This window comes from Setaria viridis, chromosome 5 (assembly GCF_005286985.2).
Source record: "Setaria viridis chromosome 5, Setaria_viridis_v4.0, whole genome shotgun sequence".
Taxonomy (NCBI): domain Eukaryota; kingdom Viridiplantae; phylum Streptophyta; class Magnoliopsida; order Poales; family Poaceae; genus Setaria; species Setaria viridis.
This window is the reverse complement of record NC_048267.2, coordinates 44,004,980-44,024,269: the sequence shown is the minus strand read 5'-3', so window position 1 is coordinate 44,024,269 and position 19,290 is coordinate 44,004,980. Positions and strand designations below refer to the sequence as shown.

General features: G+C 45.4%; 3 protein-coding genes across 4 annotated transcripts; 2 read left to right on the top strand and 1 right to left on the bottom strand.

The window, feature by feature from the left end:
- Positions 1-1,805: 1,805 nt before the first annotated feature.
- LOC117857873 (zinc finger CCCH domain-containing protein 12) lies at positions 1,806-7,786 on the top strand. The gene is made up of 7 exons (XM_034740768.2): positions 1,806-2,061; positions 2,628-2,788; positions 3,649-3,711; positions 5,232-5,351; positions 5,443-5,739; positions 6,097-6,393; positions 7,374-7,786. The coding sequence occupies exons 1-7, from the start codon at positions 1,926-1,928 to the stop codon at positions 7,575-7,577; spliced, it is 1,278 nt and encodes a 425-aa protein (XP_034596659.1). The 5' UTR covers positions 1,806-1,925; the 3' UTR covers positions 7,578-7,786.
- An 894-nt stretch (positions 7,787-8,680) lies between these two features.
- Positions 8,681-11,480, top strand: LOC117857535 (uncharacterized). Of its 2 annotated transcripts, XM_034740248.2 has the most exons (3): positions 8,681-9,651; positions 9,747-9,967; positions 11,272-11,480. In XM_034740248.2, exons 1-3 carry the CDS (start codon positions 9,583-9,585, stop codon positions 11,342-11,344), a joined length of 363 nt encoding a protein of 120 aa, XP_034596139.1. In that variant the 5' UTR covers positions 8,681-9,582; the 3' UTR covers positions 11,345-11,480. The 2 variants fall into 2 exon arrangements, with proteins under 2 accessions (XP_034596139.1, XP_034596140.1); XM_034740249.2 differs by lacking the exon at positions 11,272-11,480 and having other exon boundaries at positions 8,743-9,651; positions 9,747-11,002.
- Positions 11,481-12,949: 1,469 nt separating this feature from the next.
- On the bottom strand, positions 12,950-16,095 carry LOC117857534 (uncharacterized). Its single transcript, XM_034740247.2, has 2 exons — positions 15,650-16,095; positions 12,950-14,820 (listed from the first exon to the last, which is right to left on the bottom strand). Exons 1-2 carry the CDS (start codon positions 15,922-15,924, stop codon positions 13,446-13,448), a joined length of 1,650 nt encoding a protein of 549 aa, XP_034596138.1. The 5' UTR covers positions 15,925-16,095; the 3' UTR covers positions 12,950-13,445.
- Between the last annotated feature and the right edge of the window lie 3,195 nt (positions 16,096-19,290).

Below are 19,290 nucleotides of genomic sequence, written 5' to 3'. Positions count from 1 at the left end.
TCCTTAAACTTTGCACTAGGGTATAAATTCGTCCCTCAACTTTTAGATTGACCAATTTAGTCCATCAACTTCTGTTTTTTATCAAACTCGTCCTTATGCTTATATGGGGCTCTATATTAGCATGAGCCTAATGCAAAAAGTCACTTTTACCCTTTGGCTCTTGTAGGTCAAACATGTATGTGCTCATACTCCCTTAATACATACACACAATAATATATTTTTTTAACTAACACAAAATATGATTTCTAAATATCTACTCATACTCTTTAAATCATGCATATACGCAGTATACACACACACATACTTATTTGATTACGTACATTTTGCATATTATAAGAATTTGATATGCAAAATGTATGTAATCAAACAAGTATGTACTTATATTATTTTGGTATATATACAATTCAGTATATGTAAGCATGCTTTAAAATTAAAATTGACATGTGCTCACATACTTACGGTACGGTACACATGCTCCACATTTGGATCATACTTATATGCTCATATTTATTTCAGTGAAAATTGAAGAGGGAAATAAGGATCTAAGGGTATAAAGGACTTTTTGCATCAGTGTCATGCTAATATGGAGCTCCATATCAGCAAAAAGGATGAGTTTGATCAAAAATAAAAGTTGAGGGATTAGATTGATCAAATATAAAAGTTGAGGGACGAACCTGACCCTTGGTGCAAAGTTCATGGATCGAAATGCCTATTTTACCGTTCCATTTTCATTTGTTGTTCGTTAATATTGTAGTTTTGTCTTGCCTAAGTTATTTCCGCGTATATGAAGTAAATAGGGGTTTAGACACTTTTTTATACGAGAAAGTAATTGGTGATATGGTCTGAGCATGGGATGCATGTCTTCCTTTTCTTTGGGTTATTAGTGAACGAAAAACACGGAAATGCATCAAAGTAGATTAATCTAAAATTTTAAAGTAGAAGGATGGAATGAAAATAAATTATATCTATGAACTAGAACAATCCACTTGTACCCTATGACGCCTCTACCAAGCGTATATCTTGAAGATAATCGAGCGATGATGCCTAAATCAAGGTCCAATGCTAATCTATCTCACTTTGTTCATCATAATATGGTGATAATTGCCACTTAACTTGAAAAAGCACGTATAAAAACTCCATATTCCATAAATAAACTTCATGAGATGGAATCACTTTACACTCTACAATTTACTATTGAAATATATGTTGGAACTGTTCCAACTCTATTGATATATGTTGGAACTGTTCCAACTCTATTGATCACTCTTTCTTTTTATTCTCTAGGTTAAATTAACACTTAAAAGTTAATGACAAGCACTACAGTTGCGTAATTTTATTTTTCATCAATATTTTCAACCGCACTTATTTTTAAATCAAATAACAAAGATTAGAAGCATGTTTTGGATGCTGATGTTAATACGTCGTACTATGCGGCGGATGCGGCTAAGCTGCGGCGAATGACGCTCGAAATGAGCCATGTGGCTGCATTAGCAATATGACGCGCTAAATCCACGGCACCAACCAAACCCATCTGCGTTATGCTACAATTGCGTGTGGTATGCGACGCGCTAATGACATGAATCAAACCCGCCCACGGTTTGCTGCAATAACATGTGGTATTCGGCGCGCTAATGACATAAACCAAACACGCCATGAACACTCTCCCGTGCCAACCCAAAAGAAAGGAGGCGCGTGTTGCACTACAACGCCACGCGCGAGTGCACGTAGCAAACCGCGGCTCCGAAAGGTGGAGAGAGAATAGAGAGAGAAATAAATACGAGGGGCAGGGCCCTCCTCTCTGTTCTTCTCTTCTCTTCACCGATCACTCGCTGCTCCCCTCCCTCGCCGGAGCCCAGGGATGGCAGCTGCAGCTCCTCCCGCCGCCTTGATCGCGTGATGGCAGTCGACACCGCCACTCTCCGCCGATGGACGACGCCGGAAGGGCATCCGCTCCCGCGGCGGTGACGGTCTCCGCCACCTCCGCACCCGCGCTTCCTCCGCCCTCCGCCACCACCGCCGCCGCCGACACGTCCTCCCCCGACCCCTCCGCGCTCTATGGAGGTTAGGGCTTCATCTCCTCTCTCCACTCGCGCTCCAACTGTGGTGCGGTTCGGTGAATTGGGGTTTCGATGCTTAATTTCCCGTGTAGGTTAAGCTCAGGTGCTCTGTTTTTCCGTATGTTTTTCGGTGGAATCATTGGTTGCTCCTGGAATACTCTGTTGTCAACCATGGGTTGCTAATCCCAGTTACTTTAGCGGTGCCGAGAGCTGCAGTTTTGTATGGTGCCTGATCTTCGCGTCGGCGTGGAATTGGGCCAATTGGGGTTTTTGCCGTGTGATGCTGTGACTAGTTTATAAGGATTCTACCTTTTGCTATAGCTTGTCTAGCATCTGGATTTAACGGATGCTTTCTTAGAAATTTGCTGAACAACTATAAGGTATTGATGATTTAGTTCTTGTCTGGAGGTTATTTTTGCATGAATAGCGTCGGTGGAAAAAATGTGGATGGCTTCATCACTCAAAGAGACCTAAAGTGAAAATTTCACATTACACACATGTTGATCTCAGTTTTTCAAACTATACTGGTTTATAGTCAAGTTGTGAGTGTATGTGCAATGTTGATTGCAGAGGGGATGTGGCAACAGATGGCCATGAACAGCGGTGCCACTATGCAACCTGGGCCATATCCTGAGCGGCCGGGTGAACCGGACTGCACTTACTACCTCAGGACTGGATTGTGTAGATTTGGCATGAGCTGCAGGTTCAATCACCCTCCGGATAGGAATCTGGTGAGTATCTTCTTTTACAAACTCTTTATGTGCCATATTTCTTGGATCACCAGATATTTTGCTATTATCCGGCGTCCTGTTATTATGTACATTTTCAGCATTATTTGTAGAACCATGTGTAGTCTTGAAGAATTTGCCCTTGGACCAAAGCCTTTATAAGTTTTGTCCTTCTCTGATGTATTTAATGTTGCACCACTGAACAAAATGCAAGGAGCAATGTTTGAAAAGCAAAGCTGTGATGGCATGTCTTGATATTTAAAAGCTTTTCCATTGGGAAACACACAAAGATATAGGTTTCAGTAGGCTGGTGATAAGGTTTTGCCTGAGGTGCTTACCTGTCTTATGTGCTGTTTGATGTTTCTGTTTATCTGCTAGTCCTGTGGTGTGTTGCAGATAAAACAATTTGTAAATATAATGCAGAATAATATGTGTTTTTAGCTTGCAGGGTGTCAATATGATTAATTTTCCCTTGTGCTCCATCCTTCTTTCTATCTGTTCATGTTATGGTGAGCTTGGTGCTATTTGTCCCATGTGACTCGTTTTTTTTTTCTATTTGTATGGTGATATGATCTTGAAGCATAGTTTATGATCTATTGTCTGTGGCTGTCAGTTTTCTCCCAATCTGCCAGAATAACTCAATTCCATATTAGCAAAGTTAATGGGACAGAGGCAGCTATTTGTCTTATAGTTTGCTTTTAGTTACTCCGCAAGCTATGATATTGTGTTCTTTACTGATGCTTTGCATTGGTTGGTGCTAGTTATTCCTTGTAAAATCTACATCTTTATTGAACTAATCGTTGTTTCTTTACTTTATATCCCATTTTTTGTTCTCAAATTAGGTTGAATCTGTTTAATTTTAGGCTATTGCCTCTGCCAGAATGAAGGGAGAATATCCTGAGAGAGTGGGACAGCCAGAATGTCAGGTAATTCTGATAACTAACACTTCTATCATTCAGAAACATGATGTAGTCATAAAAGTGTTACTTGTGGTAATTGTTTTCAGAAACATGATTTAGTCATGAAAGTATTACTTGTGGCAATGGTTTTGTGGTTGACAGTTCCATATGGTTGTGATTGGTAGGGTGCATAGCCCCTATCCAGGCTCCCATAATGCAGCTTCACTGTGTTTGGTAGCATGCACAAGACCTTTAACCAGGCTTAGCTAATGTAGGGGAGGGGTACTAGCCAGGCTTACTGGAAACAAGAATGAGATCCGCTTACAGCAATGCAGGCTGGCTTAGCTATGGCTCTGGCGCTCTGCTTTCTCATCACCTCCCGTAGCTTTCCCATCTCCTCACCTCACCTCCCCTTTTTCCATCTCCGACCATTGAGCAGGCCGGCGCGGCAGCGGAGCCCCGTGTGGCGGCGGCGCTGCAGCCGACGCGGCAGCGCAGCCAGGCGCGCGAGCGGCGCTTGGGTCGGCGCAGGAGCAAAAACAGGCGCGGGAGCGGCGATGCAGCTGCCACGGGAGTGGAGCTGTGGGAGCACGGCGCTCCGGCCGGCGCGGGAGCAGCGCTTCGGTTGGCGAGACGAGCACCCGTTAATGAAGGAGGAGCCTTGTTGGAGCTCGATTTGTCTGTGCCCAGCTCGATTGGCCGTGCTCGAGCTCGATTGAGCCTCGCCGGAGCTCGATTGGGCCGTGCTCGAACTCGATTGAGCCTCGCCGAAGCTCCTCAAGTCCTCCACCTGAAGGCCTCGCCGCAACCTCCACCACCGCATGAGTGAGAGCGAGCTCTGGAGGAGGAGAAGTGGGAAGGAGGTGATGATGGAGGTAGGGGATGGGGCACCGAGGAGCCTGTCAGCGGTGGCGGGGCACGTCTAGGTGGAAGCGAGGACGGGGCAGATGAGAGAAGAGGGAGAGATATGGGTGGTAACTTCAACTCCAGGAAATACAGGGTCATCTTATCACATTGTGCAGCCAACCAAACATGAGCATAGCAAACCAGGCTATCTTTAGCCACCAAACCAAACACGAGCACTTTGCATTGATTTAGCCTGGTCAAAATTGGCCTGGGTTAAAGTTAGCATGGCTAGCAACTAGTGCAGCCTACCAATCACTACCTATGTGGTCACTGACCAAATCTGTTCTGTTTTTCTTGTAGGATGATTTTAAGAAATTGCTTAGCTGGTTCATACACTTTCAATTAAAAAAGAAGCAGAGACAAGAATATCAATGTAGCTAAAAGATTCATATAGTTATAGACAAGATCAGAAGAGATCAATGTTCTGGTCCCTTAGTTATTCATGCAGCTAGAATGGAACTGAGGCATAGTCTTCAGATTTCTGAACGATAATCTGGATTGTGATTGTACTCATACTTTAGTCATTTGGGTATTTCTGTTAGTCTTGACATTTCCCTGGGTATTTGTGTTTGATCGTACAATCTTTAGGTTATACTTTGTGCAAGATCGAAGCTGAAAATTTCTGAACATTTTTCATGTAGTATTATCTGAAGACCGGAACATGCAAGTTTGGCCCAACATGCAAATTTCACCATCCCAGGGAAAAGGCTGGAATTGCAGGAAGGGTGCAGCTAAACACATTAGGATATCCACTCCGCCCGGTTCGTTCGTTTGCTGGCAGTTATACATCCTTCCTTTTCTATGCTTGTCTCTTCTTGCTGTACTGAAAAGAAGTCCACTTTACTTTTGTAGAACGAAAAGGAGTGTGCATATTATTTAAAAACAGGACAGTGTAAATATGCAAATACTTGTAAATTCCACCATCCGGAACTTTTCAATGCGGTGCCTTCTTCACGTGGTTCTCCTATTTATCCTTCTGTACATTCCTCTGCAAGCGCTGGTCCGCAATCCTATACTGGAACTATGGCAAGTTGGGCTTTTCCACGAGCTTCTTATATCCCAAGCCCCAGATGGCAAAGTCCTTCAAATTATGCACCAATGATTGTACCTCAGGGTCTTGTTCAAGTGCCAAGCTGGAATTCATATCCTGTAAGTTCATTTGCTCTAGTAATGCAGTGCAATTTTAAATCATGAAGCAGTTGCAATTTGCACTAATTGGTTCTACTAATTTCCTTCAAAACTTTGTTAAACACGGAGTCTTGAGAGATTCCCTAGAAGAATAGGGAGTGCAAAAGTATTGTCTGTAGCTATTTGAACTTGTTTCTCCCACTTATTTGATCTTCTGCAAATTGCATATCAGGCAATGATTTTCTCTAATCTGTTTCATAATTTGTGACACTGAAACCTGTTCTTACATAAATTATTGGAGCCAATTTTAGGGTAGTAGATAGTTTCTGATTTTACTTGTCTCTAAAGGGCCAAATGCTATCTGTATCATCTTCTCAGGGTCAACTGCAGTCACCAGGGGCTCAACAAACCTATGGAACCTCTCAACAAGGGGAACCTAGCGCAGGAAACCAGGGAATGTTATCACCCTACAGATCTAGTTCGTTTCCTGTGCCTCAATATGCGCTGCAGAGAGAGAATGTATTTCCTGAGAGACCTGATCAACCAGAATGCCAATATTACATGAAGACAGGAGATTGTAAATTTGGTGCAGTGTGCAAGTTCCATCATCCCAGGGTGAGATCACTGCCGCCTCCAGATTGTGTCTTAAGTCCAATGGGTCTTCCAATTCGTCCAGTAAGTCATTAACCACAACCCTTCACTGTTTCTGTTATATTTATCATTCGTTTAGACGTTTTGTCAATTGTATTGCATATGCATTCATTGATGGCTGTACCTCTCTTTTTGGGAGAGAAGCAGCGGATGCTGTTCTCACAGATCACATCCTTGTTGAGAATATTCATCTATGTAACTGCTTGGCAGTTCTGCAGTCCGAGAATTTTAAAATCAAAGATGTATTGCGTGTGTATAAAGAGCTGATTTGTGGCAGATAAGAAAATGAAGGATGTTTTGTACATGCTGTTTCTCAGCTAGATGATTGATTTGCAGTGGCATGATTTTTCTGCAAATGATGTCTGATTTGTTCTCGTAGCAAAAAATGCACACTACTGAAGAAGCTTAAGATGCAGATTCGAGATACCATTATTAGACCATTCTTGTTATGTGTTGGTTGAGCTCTGTTTTATCATAAAAAACTTTTGAGGGCTCAGCCACTAAGCCCACTATTGTAGACAAGCATCATTGTTGATGACTGGACTGAATAGAGCATTGTCAGAAGTTATTAATTTTCTAGGGCAGGTATTAAGGGTGTGTTTGGTTGCTTATACCATTTGTTCATGTATGGAATTGTTCAAAATAATAATGATCCTTTTTTTTTTGTTGGATGAATTGTATCAACCCATCCAGGATGAAGCCATCTCACTTAATACATTATTCTACTAATAAGAGTGAACCATATGGTACGAGCAAATTGATTGAACTCCATCATCTAGGATCATCCATGCATACATCAAGTGGTGCATGCAACCAAACACACTCTAAGTATATCTGTTTATTGATTTGGTAACATACAAGTTGTTGAATGAACAGTGGGTATTGCTTACATATAGTGTCTCATGATTAGGCTTTAGCTAGACCTTTTGCTGCACTTCCTTGAATGGTCTACTGCCTTTGATTGTCCTGAGAGGCTGATACACCATCCTATGTTTATTTTCCAGGGTGAAGAACTCTGCAAATTCTATTCACGTTATGGCATCTGCAAGTTTGGAGCCAACTGTAAGTTCGACCATCCAATGACCGCTCCAATGGGAGTCTACGCTTATGGTTTCTCAGCATCAGCTTCTCCTGCATCCGCTTCAACTAATGTACCTATGGCTCGGCGCCTTCTGGGATCCCCATCTGGTTCTGGATACGCATCCTAGACGCCTTTTTTTTCTTCTGTTGACCTACCTTGTGATGTATAAAATCCACCGCGTCGTCTCAGGCGCTGTGAATGTTTCTCCTAACTCCCCGCCGGAATCAAGTTCTGTAAATTGAGTTGCTACCGGAGATGTACAGCCCTTTTTTTTTTGTTAATCCAGATCTTTGGGAGTACCTATTGCAATCTGAATAAAGGAAGAGTTCCAGTTTTCGTGTGCCTGCACTATTTGACTTTGCTGCACTATTTAACAGTTGGCGAGGTAGGAAATGCTCCGAAAAAAAGGAGCCGAAGCCTGCCGGTGATCATTCTTCTGCAATATTACAAATTATACCATCGCATGGATTTATTTGAAACCTGCATTTGCGGGCCGTGGCAACACTAGGCAGGTACCTGGATTCATTCTTCGCTGTGAATGTTGATTTGCTGCTTTGAACAGTTTATCCCTACAGCCTACAGCAAGAGTGCAATACCGAGAGCCTGTTTGGTTTGAGTTGCTTATGCATAAGCAACTTAAAATAAGTAACTTATTTGCTTATGAAACCAATCACCCTTACTTATTGGGTTGCTTATGGGGCTGCTTATTTTTAGCAAATAAGCAACACAAGAGTTGCTTATGGGGACTAAAAGGTGCACTTTACACCTTCTGCCCTCATTCAATGCACTCTACTCCTCTCTCTCTCCCCTTCCCCGTCGCCGGATCCCCCGCTCCCGCGTCGGCCCGTCGCTCCCGCCCTGGCCCGTCGTTCCTGCCCCGTCGCCGCCACCGCCAGCCTCCGCCCGCCGCTCCCACTCCCGCCCCGCCGCCGCCACCGGTCACCTGCTGCTACTCTCTGCCCGCCGTCGACCCCGGGGATCAAGCGTGTGCAGGAAAGAAGAAGCGTGTGGAGGCAGAGAGGGGTAGCAACACAAGAGGCAAATATGACAATATCCACCTCATTCAATGCTCATAAGCAAGGGTATCCAAACAGCTATATTAAAAATAAGCAACTTCAAATAAGCAACTTTAAGTTGCTTATAATAAGCAACTCAAACCAAAGAAGCAATGAGACTCTTTATCAAAAAAAAAAGAAGAAGCACTGAGACTCAAAAGATGATCCACATCTCCAGCATGGCAGCATCGAGAAATCAAACCACACGGACAAGATAAAAGGGATGTTTCTGTTGTGATCTTGGTCCCGCGTTCGGGTTGGTTGTACAGTTAGGCGTGGCAGTAGACTGGACAGGCAGATCACCCTGCGGAATCATTGCAGAGGAGGATCTCCCTCCCCGTAACCTGGTAAATCCAGCGGACTGTCAGGACCGGCCACCGGATCCTGCTCGGTACCAAGGTCCCGACAGATTCGTCCATCAAGCTCACGCGTGTGTACCAGCACTGCGACTCGGACGGTCGGACCCCATCTTCTTCGTCTACATCTGATAGCACTACCACTAGCAATTTGCCGTCAAACCCTGCAGGAATCTCCCGCATTGCATTGCAATCTTGCATCCCCGTAAAATGTCACCCAACCATGTTGCTGTAACCTATTATGCTCGATCCCCCGTCGAGCGTTGAAGCACGTCGATCGAGTCCTCGAGGCTCGAGCGCCCTTCTCCATCCCGTGCCACCGCTGTTGGCGCTGGGTCAGGTCAGCACTGCGGTAACTCCTCAAAATGCCATCAACCCTCGCAACGCCAAGAGATCATGACGCCAGCTGGTGCGTGTGCGCACGGGGAGACGACGAGGCGCATTTCCAAATCCAAATCTCCCATCCCGAGCCGGCGGCCCTCGCTTTCTCCGAAAAGAAGCCGAGGCAGGCAAGGCGCCCCTCGCCTTTTCACATCTTCACTTCACTTCCTCCTCCAGCTAGCTTCCCTCTCCCGATCCCTCCCTCCAACCCCACTCCGCCACCTCCTTCAACCTCCCTCCCTCCTCCATCCATCCATCCCACCCGCTCCTCGCTCACTCCAAATCCCCGCTGCAACAGCGCACCGCGACAACCCAGGACAAAAACCCTAGCCGAGCAGCCATGCCCAAGCTCCTCCCGCTCTTCGTGTTTCTGCTCTTCTCCTCGGCCGCGGCCTCCAGCAGCTCCCAGGTACGCCAGCGTTCTCCAATCGCCGAATCTCCCCCGAATCTGGCTCGGACTTCCTGCAATTCCGCTCACATTGTGTCATGTTGCCCCGCGCGCAGGCACAGGGAGCGGCGCCTTCTCGGCGGGGGCTGGTGCCGGTGGCCCCGGCGGAGGGGGAGCTGGGCGCGATGGCGCTCGGGCTCAACGACACGCGGCGGCGGCTTGGGGGGAGCTTCCAGCTCTGCGCGCCCTGCACCTGCTGCGGCGGGGACAGGCACACCTGCGTCCTCGCGCCCTGCTGCTACGCCATCAACTGCAACATCCCCAACCGCCCCTTCGGGTACTGCTCCTTCATGCCCAAGTCCTGCGACTGCCTCGGATGCAACCTCTGACGCGGCTGCTCAGCTGCTGCTGTCGCCCGCGGGATTCATTAAATTGGTCAGAGTAAGAGTTGAGAGAGTGGGGTAGTAAGGAATATGTATAAATTCCCCACCTGCTTAGTTAAGTGGCAATTGCTGTTACTTCTAGCTAGTATTTTGATGTGATCATTATTACGTGGTGTAGTTGCTACACTAGATTTGTTTGAGAGAGGAAAAAAAAAGGGACGGGGTTGGTTTGATTTGGAGATCACTGCTAGGGTGTTCAGCAATCTCTATCCTCTGCCTGTGGGATTTTGTTTATCCATTTGGACACGACACATGGATGTCTGACTAGGATACTACTTGTTGATAGTGGCTAGTTAATAGCTGGAATAATGGTTTCTTTAGGTTTCGGGATTTAGTGCCTTTTAGTGGATGCCATCCCTAGCGTCTCACTGGGTGTTTGGTTCCACGGATTAAAGTTTAGTCCCTATCGCATCGAATGTTTACATACTAATTAGAAAGACTAAACATGAGCTAATTATAAAATCAATTACACAGATGGAGGTTAATTCGCGAGACAAATCTATTAAGCCTTATTAAGCCTAATTAGTCCATGATTTGACAATGTGATGCTACAGTAAATATGTGCTAATCATGAATTAGTTAGACTTAATAGATTTGTCTCGTGAATTAGCCTCCATCTGTGCAATTGGTTTTGTAATTAGTCTATATTTAACACTCCTAATTAGTATCTAAACATTCGATGTGATAGGGACTAAACTTTAGTCCGCGGAACCAAACACCCCCCGATCGTGTTGTGGAATGTGATGGCTCGTCAAATCGTGGCAGCTCTTTTTCAGAGTGACTGGATGGACCGGACCTTATCAGCTAATCTATTGTATTTGTTCCCCACCTTTGCTCTTTTCTGTCTTCACAAGATATTTGACAGATCCTACATTATGGCTACACGCTATGCTGATATAAGTCATGCTTCAGGAACCATGTTCTTTTCACTGATTTGGCAATTTTGAAATATGTGGGATATTTACAAGTCATGTTCTTCAATTTGCCCATCAACAACACACGCTAATTAAATATTGTTAGTGCGCTTTATGTCTGACCAATTCACATTTATTCTACTATTACCCAGTTTTAAAGACATTCTGCTTGTCAATTTGTTAGAAGAAAAGTTGCATAATGCCCTGTGCATTTCAAATTGACCTTAAGTTTAGCTATGAATTTTATTTTGCTGGTGAAGCTTAGTTATTTCTGGAACTTGCAGCATGACTCCGGTGTTGCAGTGGCAGTGCACCTCCATTCCTGCACAGAGGATGTATAATTGCCTGCCAAAGTGAATATGCATAAACATTCATCATATGTCCATGCTTCGAAGTTGACTGAGAAAATTCTGTTGTTTGCTTAATTATGTTGTCAAAAATTCTGTATGGAATGGCTTAACTTTTTATCAAAGAAAAGACTTCTGACATTTCAGCTGGCTGATGGTGCTAATATGTTGCTAGAACTTAGAAATCCATTTTCCAGACGAATATATGTTTATTTCCAAATTGTGATGTTCTTTTTCGTAAAAGAGAGTTCCTTCAGGATGTTCAAGATAAAGGCAGAAACATGCCAAAAGGAAAAGAAAAAAAAAGTAGCGCCTAAGTTGCCCATAAGTGATGTTTTGAGTCACATAAGAAATGATTAGCTCATGTGCAAATCTTTCCAAAGTAATCAAGATGCAACTTTTCTTCTCATCTCTGATCGTTGGCTGCAGAAGTACTCAAACTTGCATCTTACTACACCACCTCTGCCTTTCTTCTCATTGCAACTCCTGCATCTAATCTCGTTCATGATACAAAAGGTTCAGTTTAAGGCTCATGATTACACAATGACTTTCAGCTGCAAAAGCTAGCATGATGGATCTCATCTCATTCCCAAATTCATTATCTTCCGTTCTGCATGGAATAACCTGTAAGCTATTCATATGCTTAGCTGTGTGAGCCTTTGGGGTAAATTATACTCTGATGCTACGGAGATGTGTCTTTGTTTCGGGAAACATATGCAGGTGTTTATGTGAAGGTGACTCCTAAATGTTGAGATGAATGAGCGTGATACGCTGACATATATGAATATAAGTATAAATGTAATGTGAAAAGAATAGAAGATGCATTGTATGGAGAAATGATTGAGCGTGCTATGTCCCTGTGGGACAGAGTGGCAGCAGCGTTTCCATGTGCGCAGGGCATCAACGGAGCCTGGAGACAGATTACTCGACAGGAGGCAGTGCCGATGCATGCTAGTTGGATTCATTGCCCAGGTTTGACTCCTGACCTCTCGTGCTTGGTGTGTGTCGTGACTGGTCCAGCTGCCTGCCTGGCATTGTTGACGTTGCCGTCGCACAGGCAACCCAGAGTCCCAGATGCTCATCGCAGCATCACGGTTCATGAATCAAGCCTGTCGGTTGTGCAAAATCCTGTAGGTCATGCAATGGAGCACTCGTCACGTACACAAAGCAGAGGCATCGCAAAACCAATGGTGTGGGTGCCTGATCACAGTAGGAGCTGAATTTTTTCAGCCAGGGATTTCTGAATTCTGAGGGAGGAAGCTGATGAATTTCAGTCTAAATGACTGAAATGCGTACATAAATTCCGTCAGGTTCAGTCAGGTGGCGTCCGGCTGTCAGTGATCCTATCAGACTAATGGTGACAGCCCCAAGCTATTATGTTGAACTGCAAACAGGAGAGGAGTAGAGGACCACAATGAACTCTGCCACATTATTCACCATAAATGCTATTTACATTGCTGTAGTCTGGCACACTACCAACGCATTACGGACAATATTATCTACTCTAAAGCCTCAACTGCATTCAGATCTGTAGCCTGGTAAAAAAAAAAAGTATTCAGATCTGTAGCAGTATCTGCTTCAAGTAGTAAAGTGAAAAGGGAAAATAAAAACTCACTTGGTAGCCAAACCCTCAAACCTATTAAGACTCCTGATTTCAATTCAGGACATACACATCACCGCAATGCCACAGCAAACAAAATGATTATAGTCCTCATGTCCATGGATAAAACAAAAAAAAAAGAAACAAATATCATCATTAAACTGTTTAGTTAAAATCCGTAAGCTGAATACTACAGTCTGTAACAGTTCTTATCCAGACATCCAGTCTACACACAAGGATAACAACACTTCACAGCGAGCTCACACATGATGCCCTCAACACATTTGATCTGTAATCTTTCTTCTTGTTTTCTGCCTTTTCTTTTCCTTTCTGTTTCTCTTTATTTATCCAAGCCATTCTGCGCATAGAGTCTCATATAGAGAGAAAGCAAGGAAGACAGCATCGACTTACAGATAAGCTTTGAGAAGGAAACATAGGAGCAATAGATTCCCACCAAAACGGCAAATCTTTGTTCATCGTCACCACCCACAAATCCAGATGTGCAGAACCATCAAAACATCCATTTTGGCGAAGACTGAACAGCGCTCCGACGAGGCTTTGTGGGTTGTTGCTGTTCCATGGAATTCCTCTTCTTCATAGCTGAGGAGACCGTTGGGCTTAAATAGTCATGACTCCTCTGCGGCAGAGCGGTGTTCTGCGAGTGTGTCTTCCGCACAGGGATCAGTGTATGCTGCTTTCGCAAGGTTCCGTTTTGCATCGACGAGGTTCTTGGAGAGCTCCACCTGCTGTAGGTGACACAGCTCTGGCTCCTCCCCACATGCTTTTCCCTGGGGCTTGGAATGTTCCTGCTTTCCATGGTTTCAGCTGAGTACATTGTTTCCTCCTCGCTGCTATAATTATCTTGACCTCCATACTCCAGTATCTCAACAGGTGATGAGCTCGACTGCCCCTCACTGCTGCAATCCTCATGCCGAAGAGCTACTGGAGGGTCCCTACACTCAGCCTCACTGTTACGGTGCCATATCAGTCCTGATGGGAAACCATTGCCTTTCGATCGGTTTTTTGGCCTGGATGTTTCGACATTGTTCTCATCGGAAAGCATTTGCTTCAGAGGCAGTGGTAGAAAGATAGTCTTTGGAGCCCTGGGCGGGAAGTTGATGTCCAAAAGTTGAACTGGTGCAGCATCCTTGTGAGCCTGGCAAGAACTTCGCCTTGGCGATTCATATATTTCTGGCGTCGCAATCCCTTGCTCGCTGCTAGTGCGCAGATCAACTAGAGGATTCGCTTCATGCGAGATCCTTGCAGTGGCTGAGCTTCCTGATGCCTGCTGATGTTTAGGCTTTGAACAAACAGAGGCATCATCATTCTCGTCGTCAGGCTTGAACACATGACGACGAGTGAATGAGGTGCTTGAGTGATCACTCCTGCTGGACATCAACCGAACAAGAGGTAACTTTGGCTTGCTAACCTCGTCCAAGTTGCCCTGCCAATGTTGATACAACCAATCGCAAACCACAGATATGGGGATCCCAAATTGCATTGGGTGGTCCTTCTTCCACGAATGTGATGAGGACGAGGATGCTGAGGATGATCTTGCAGCCGGAGAAGAGGCCAGCTTCATTGGGTCACAAATCATGAAAGCTAGGTTCCCTTGGGCATCAAAACCGGCAGACCCAGGGCACCATGTCATCCCATCTGTTGCGAGCTTTATGAGATTGTCTGTGCCAATAACTACCTTTCCCTCACCAATCACCAGTTCCTTTTTCCCCGTATGTCCCAGTAGGTACACAGCACTTCCATGATCTAGGCTTGGTTTGCAGCATGTTTTCAAATAGTGAGGTTGCTGACTCTGCAGATTTGAGTCGCCTTCTGTATAATCAAGACCCACTATTGTAAGGTCAAGAATTGAGCTTGTAATGAAGAATCTGTGCAAAAAGAAAATCATTTCAGACGAACATCAGGCTTGTTTCATAAACAACAAGTAGTGGGAAGGCTATAATGTAGAATTTATTGAGGCAAAAAAAAAGAATACAAATGTAATGTGCTCAGCTTTTCAGACCCAGTTTCTGACTGAGGAGCAAAGTTCATCTGAGGTGACATAAAATGCACAAACAGGGCGCTTTGAACTTTTCATGATCCAAGATTGCTGGTTGCTGACTTTTTTCCATCATGAACCACTTATCGCTTGTGGGTGTCATAACTCAAAAAATTTCTTGGATGCCCTCAAAAGACTTTCTCAGGAAGAAAAGAAACAAACTTTAAACAGTACTATACTCAACAAAAACCAAGAAAGGTCTATGCAAACCTTCTCCAAAATACCAGGGCCCATTGCTACAACTAAAAGGCACCATTTACACCGCCCATCTTTGTGGGCACCTGCTGGAGGTGTTGCTCATGGCGCTATCATTACATCGAAGATTGCTACTACTAACTACCCAACAGAAACCCCACAATTCAGAAGCAATTCCCTTTCCTGATCAGCCGCATTACGGCTAATCATGAGCACTAGCAACAGCTCGCCCACCACAACCGACGAATCCGCCGAATGCCGCCGCGTGGGGCTCCGCTCGCAGCGACTCGTCATGCTAGCTCGGCCGCAGGCGGAGCGGGCGGATCTCAGGCTAATCACACTGCAATCACTGCAAGAGCCAGATAACCAAAGCCTCCGATCCCACACAAGCACAAGCAATCGTAGACAAGTGCAGAGCGATCTTGGAAGGTGTCAGGTCAGGAGGTGGAAGAAGAGTTCCGCACCTGTGAGGCTCGAGTCGGGCGACGAGACGGCCGTGGACGAGCCGCGCCTCGGCGTCCTCGGCGGCGGCCGCCGAGGGCAGGTTGCCGTGCGTGGTGAGCAGCAGGTTCCGGTGGATCAGGAGCCCGCTCCCGCTGCCGTGCCCCTGCCCATTGATGGCCGCCAGCGCGGAGGCCCTCGCGGAGAAGATCGCCGCCTTGACCCGCTCCGACCGCCCCCCGTCGTCGCCGCCGCCGGAGCAGAAGCACCACCCCGCACCCTCCCTCCACACCCTCATTGCTCCCCTCCCGCGCTCCGAGCCGAGCCCAGCAGCTAGCTACCGTTGCAGCGGCGGCCCCACCGCTCCTCGCCGCATTCCTCTGCGCCGCGGCGGCTGCGGCGGAGTTGGTAGCCTCCCGTCCGCCTCGGCACGGCGGCTTCCACTGGCTGTTCCGTTTTGTTTTCTTCTCCATCGGGACTGAGGCTGGGTTCATTTTAAAGCTGCTGACCACACTGACACCTTCTGCGGCGGGGATCAGCCACACCTTGCAGACCCAGCCACACCCCATGACGTGTGGGTCCAATGTATCAGGATCCCCACATGTCGGTAGTAGGAGAGCGTGAGCGGGGAAGGCAGGGTTTAATTAGTGGGGCCTTAATTAGGGAGTGGCGCAGCGAGCTGCGGTTTCGTTTTCGGGTGGGAAGTAGCAGCAGGACTGCAGGAGGGAGGGAGCCTCCACCTCCGCTACGCGCACCGACAGGTTGTAACGGCGCGTGAGTGTGACAGGTGGGACCACGAGCGGCTCCCCGCGGCGCTGAGCGGTGGGGTCGTCGGCGAGTGCGTGGCTTCATCCGGTCACGCGACTGGTCGCGTCTGCGCCTCTCGGCGTAACATGCCCGTAATGATCAGACCATGATACTTGGCTGGTTATTAGCGCGAGGTCAGTCAGTTAGAGTTCTTCGGCAGATTAAATTAAATAAATAAATCACGCTGCCTAGCTAGATGCTCTCTTTTTGACACAAGGCTTCCATACAGATAAAATAAAAAAGGCTATACAAAAAATAACAGCAATGATAACTGGATCTATATTAGCTGCACAAAAACAAGTTTTCAGCATTAGAACATGACCGTATCTAGCTTAGCTTGGGCCTTGGAGTCTGCATGTGTTCATGCCATTTGCCATAATGCCATCCACTCGTAATACTGAGGCAACGCATGTTTGTACTTCAGTACTTGCAAACAAAGATGGCAGCATGGCACATGGAATTTGCAGGAAAAAAGGGGTTGTCCCCCGTGCCCTCCCAACGATGCACAGTTGTTTACCGGTGGCAGATCGAGCGCACAAACACACGAGGGGACCGAGACCAACCAGAGCGACGGAAGCTGCACGAACGCCGGCAAAGCGAGGTGCCGAGGTGGATTCGTCCCATGCAGGCAGCGGCCGTGCGCCTCTGCCCTGTAAAGAGGAAGCCGCTCGCGCACCCCAGATCTTTACCTGGCCGTCCCTGATCGCATTCAAAGTGGTTGCGTCGCTTTTTCTTCAGGATTGCTAGCTGTTAATCTCGTGAAGTAGCTGCAGGTCCAGTGGTAAATGGTAACTTAGCAAGTCTACATGCGGGCTCAGAGCAAGGCGTTGAGCCGTCTAGTGGTATGGTACGTGTACGTACGGGTACCTGTTGGAGACAAGAGGCAGTATATTGATAACTCGCAGGCGGCAGTAAAGCGTCGTGCTGCACGTCCGCAAGTACACAGGGTGCTTGAATAATCCCTCTCCTAGACAAGCCGGCTGCCCGTAATTTTTAACCAACGCAGGAGACTTGCATTCGTTTAAGGAGCACTGTCACGATACACCGAACACTACCGGCAGGCCAACAATAACAACACGGTACAAATATGTAGTACACGTACATACAATGGATTGGACATGGAGTTTGTAAGTGATCACGAGTAATTAGACGCTGACTGTATACGATCTGCACTTGCTCTCTTTCCTCATATTTGAAGGGGGAAAGGCCCAATTACTCCCCTCAAATATAACGAAAGGCCCAATAACCTCCTAAACTATATTTTGGTTTAGTTTACCTCCTAAATTATACTATTTGGTTCCATTTACACCTTAACATAATTTGTCTTTTTTATTTCTCCATGCACAGGTGGAGTCTTAAGTTCAAATTTTGCAAGATCATAAATTTTTATCATTATTTTGATAGGTAGGATATTAAATAATAAAATTTATTTTTAAGATAAAAAATATATATAACCTAATGATGAAAAATTCATAAAATATTTTTAATATAGATTACGATGTCCACTGCCACCCTTACAGAGTCTCAAATTAAAATTTGAACTTGTGCATGGAGAAATAAAAAAATAAATTGCATTATGTGTAAGTTGAACCAAATAGCATAGTTTAAGGGGTAAAACATAGTCCAAGGCCATCTTATCTGGCCATCCCTAATCGCATTCAAAGTGGTTGCGTCGCTTTTTCTTCAGGATTATGAACTAGTTGCAGGTCTAGTGGTAAGTGGTAACTTAGCAAGTCTACCATGTGGGCTCATGCAGAGCAACCTGTTGAACTGTCTAGTGTACGTGTATGTACGGTGTAGCCGTTGGAGACAAAAAACAATACATTGATAGCTCGCAGGCGGCAGTAAAGCGATGTACTATACGTACGCAAAGTATATGGGGTGCTTGAATAATCCCTCTCCTAGACCGCTCGGTTGCCCTTAATTTTTAACCAATGCAAGAGACTTGCATGCATTTCAGCTAATAAGGAGCGCTGCAATGAACAATGAACACTACCGACAAGCCAACAATGACAACACAAATACGTAGTACGCGTATGTACAACGGTTTGGATACAAAGTTTGTACCGTTTGTGATCACGAATCAGACACCGGCCGTATACGATCTGCACTCGATCTCTCTTTTCTTTCCCCATCTTTGAGGGATGATCTGCACTAGTACGATAGATAATAATACATGAACATGAACATGAGTGCCTTCCCCCTCACGAGAAAAAGCAAGAATATGTGCGCATGACACGAGTTACGTTGCAATTGCAAACTTGCAATGATTTATTTGTGCCAATAATCTCAAGTCTCTGTTTTTTTTTCGAAGTCTTGGAAGAGAATGATCCAAGCGTTTGCATATGTATCTTCTTTTGTCTTCCTCTTGGGATGTTCGTGCTTGTGTTTGATTAGAGCCTTTATTCTTCTGTAACGTTCTTAAGCCAACCAACTTCAATACATTCAGGGAGTAGTATAAACTTATTTACTCCCTCTGTCCCAAATTACTATTCGTTTTTTGCTTTTCTAGATATAAACCTTTTAATATGCATCTAAATATATAGATATGTAGAAAAGTCAAAACGAATAGTAATTTGGGACGGAGGGGTAGTTTTTTAACAATTCTGAAAGCATATCATTAGCTACAATGCATTCTTTCGTGTAAATTCTATATACGTCCATTCTGATTCTGTCCTGTTGACGGCTTTGATCGCACAAGGCAGCCAACTTTATATTTGCACGCCTCCGTTTCGACCCATTTTCCGCATTCTTGCTCCGTTTACGCCTCTTCGGACCCCTAGAGTTTTCCGTGTTCATAACCGCAGAAGCCCAACCCAAACAAAAAAAAAAAAAGAAGCACGGCATCGCGTTCTCG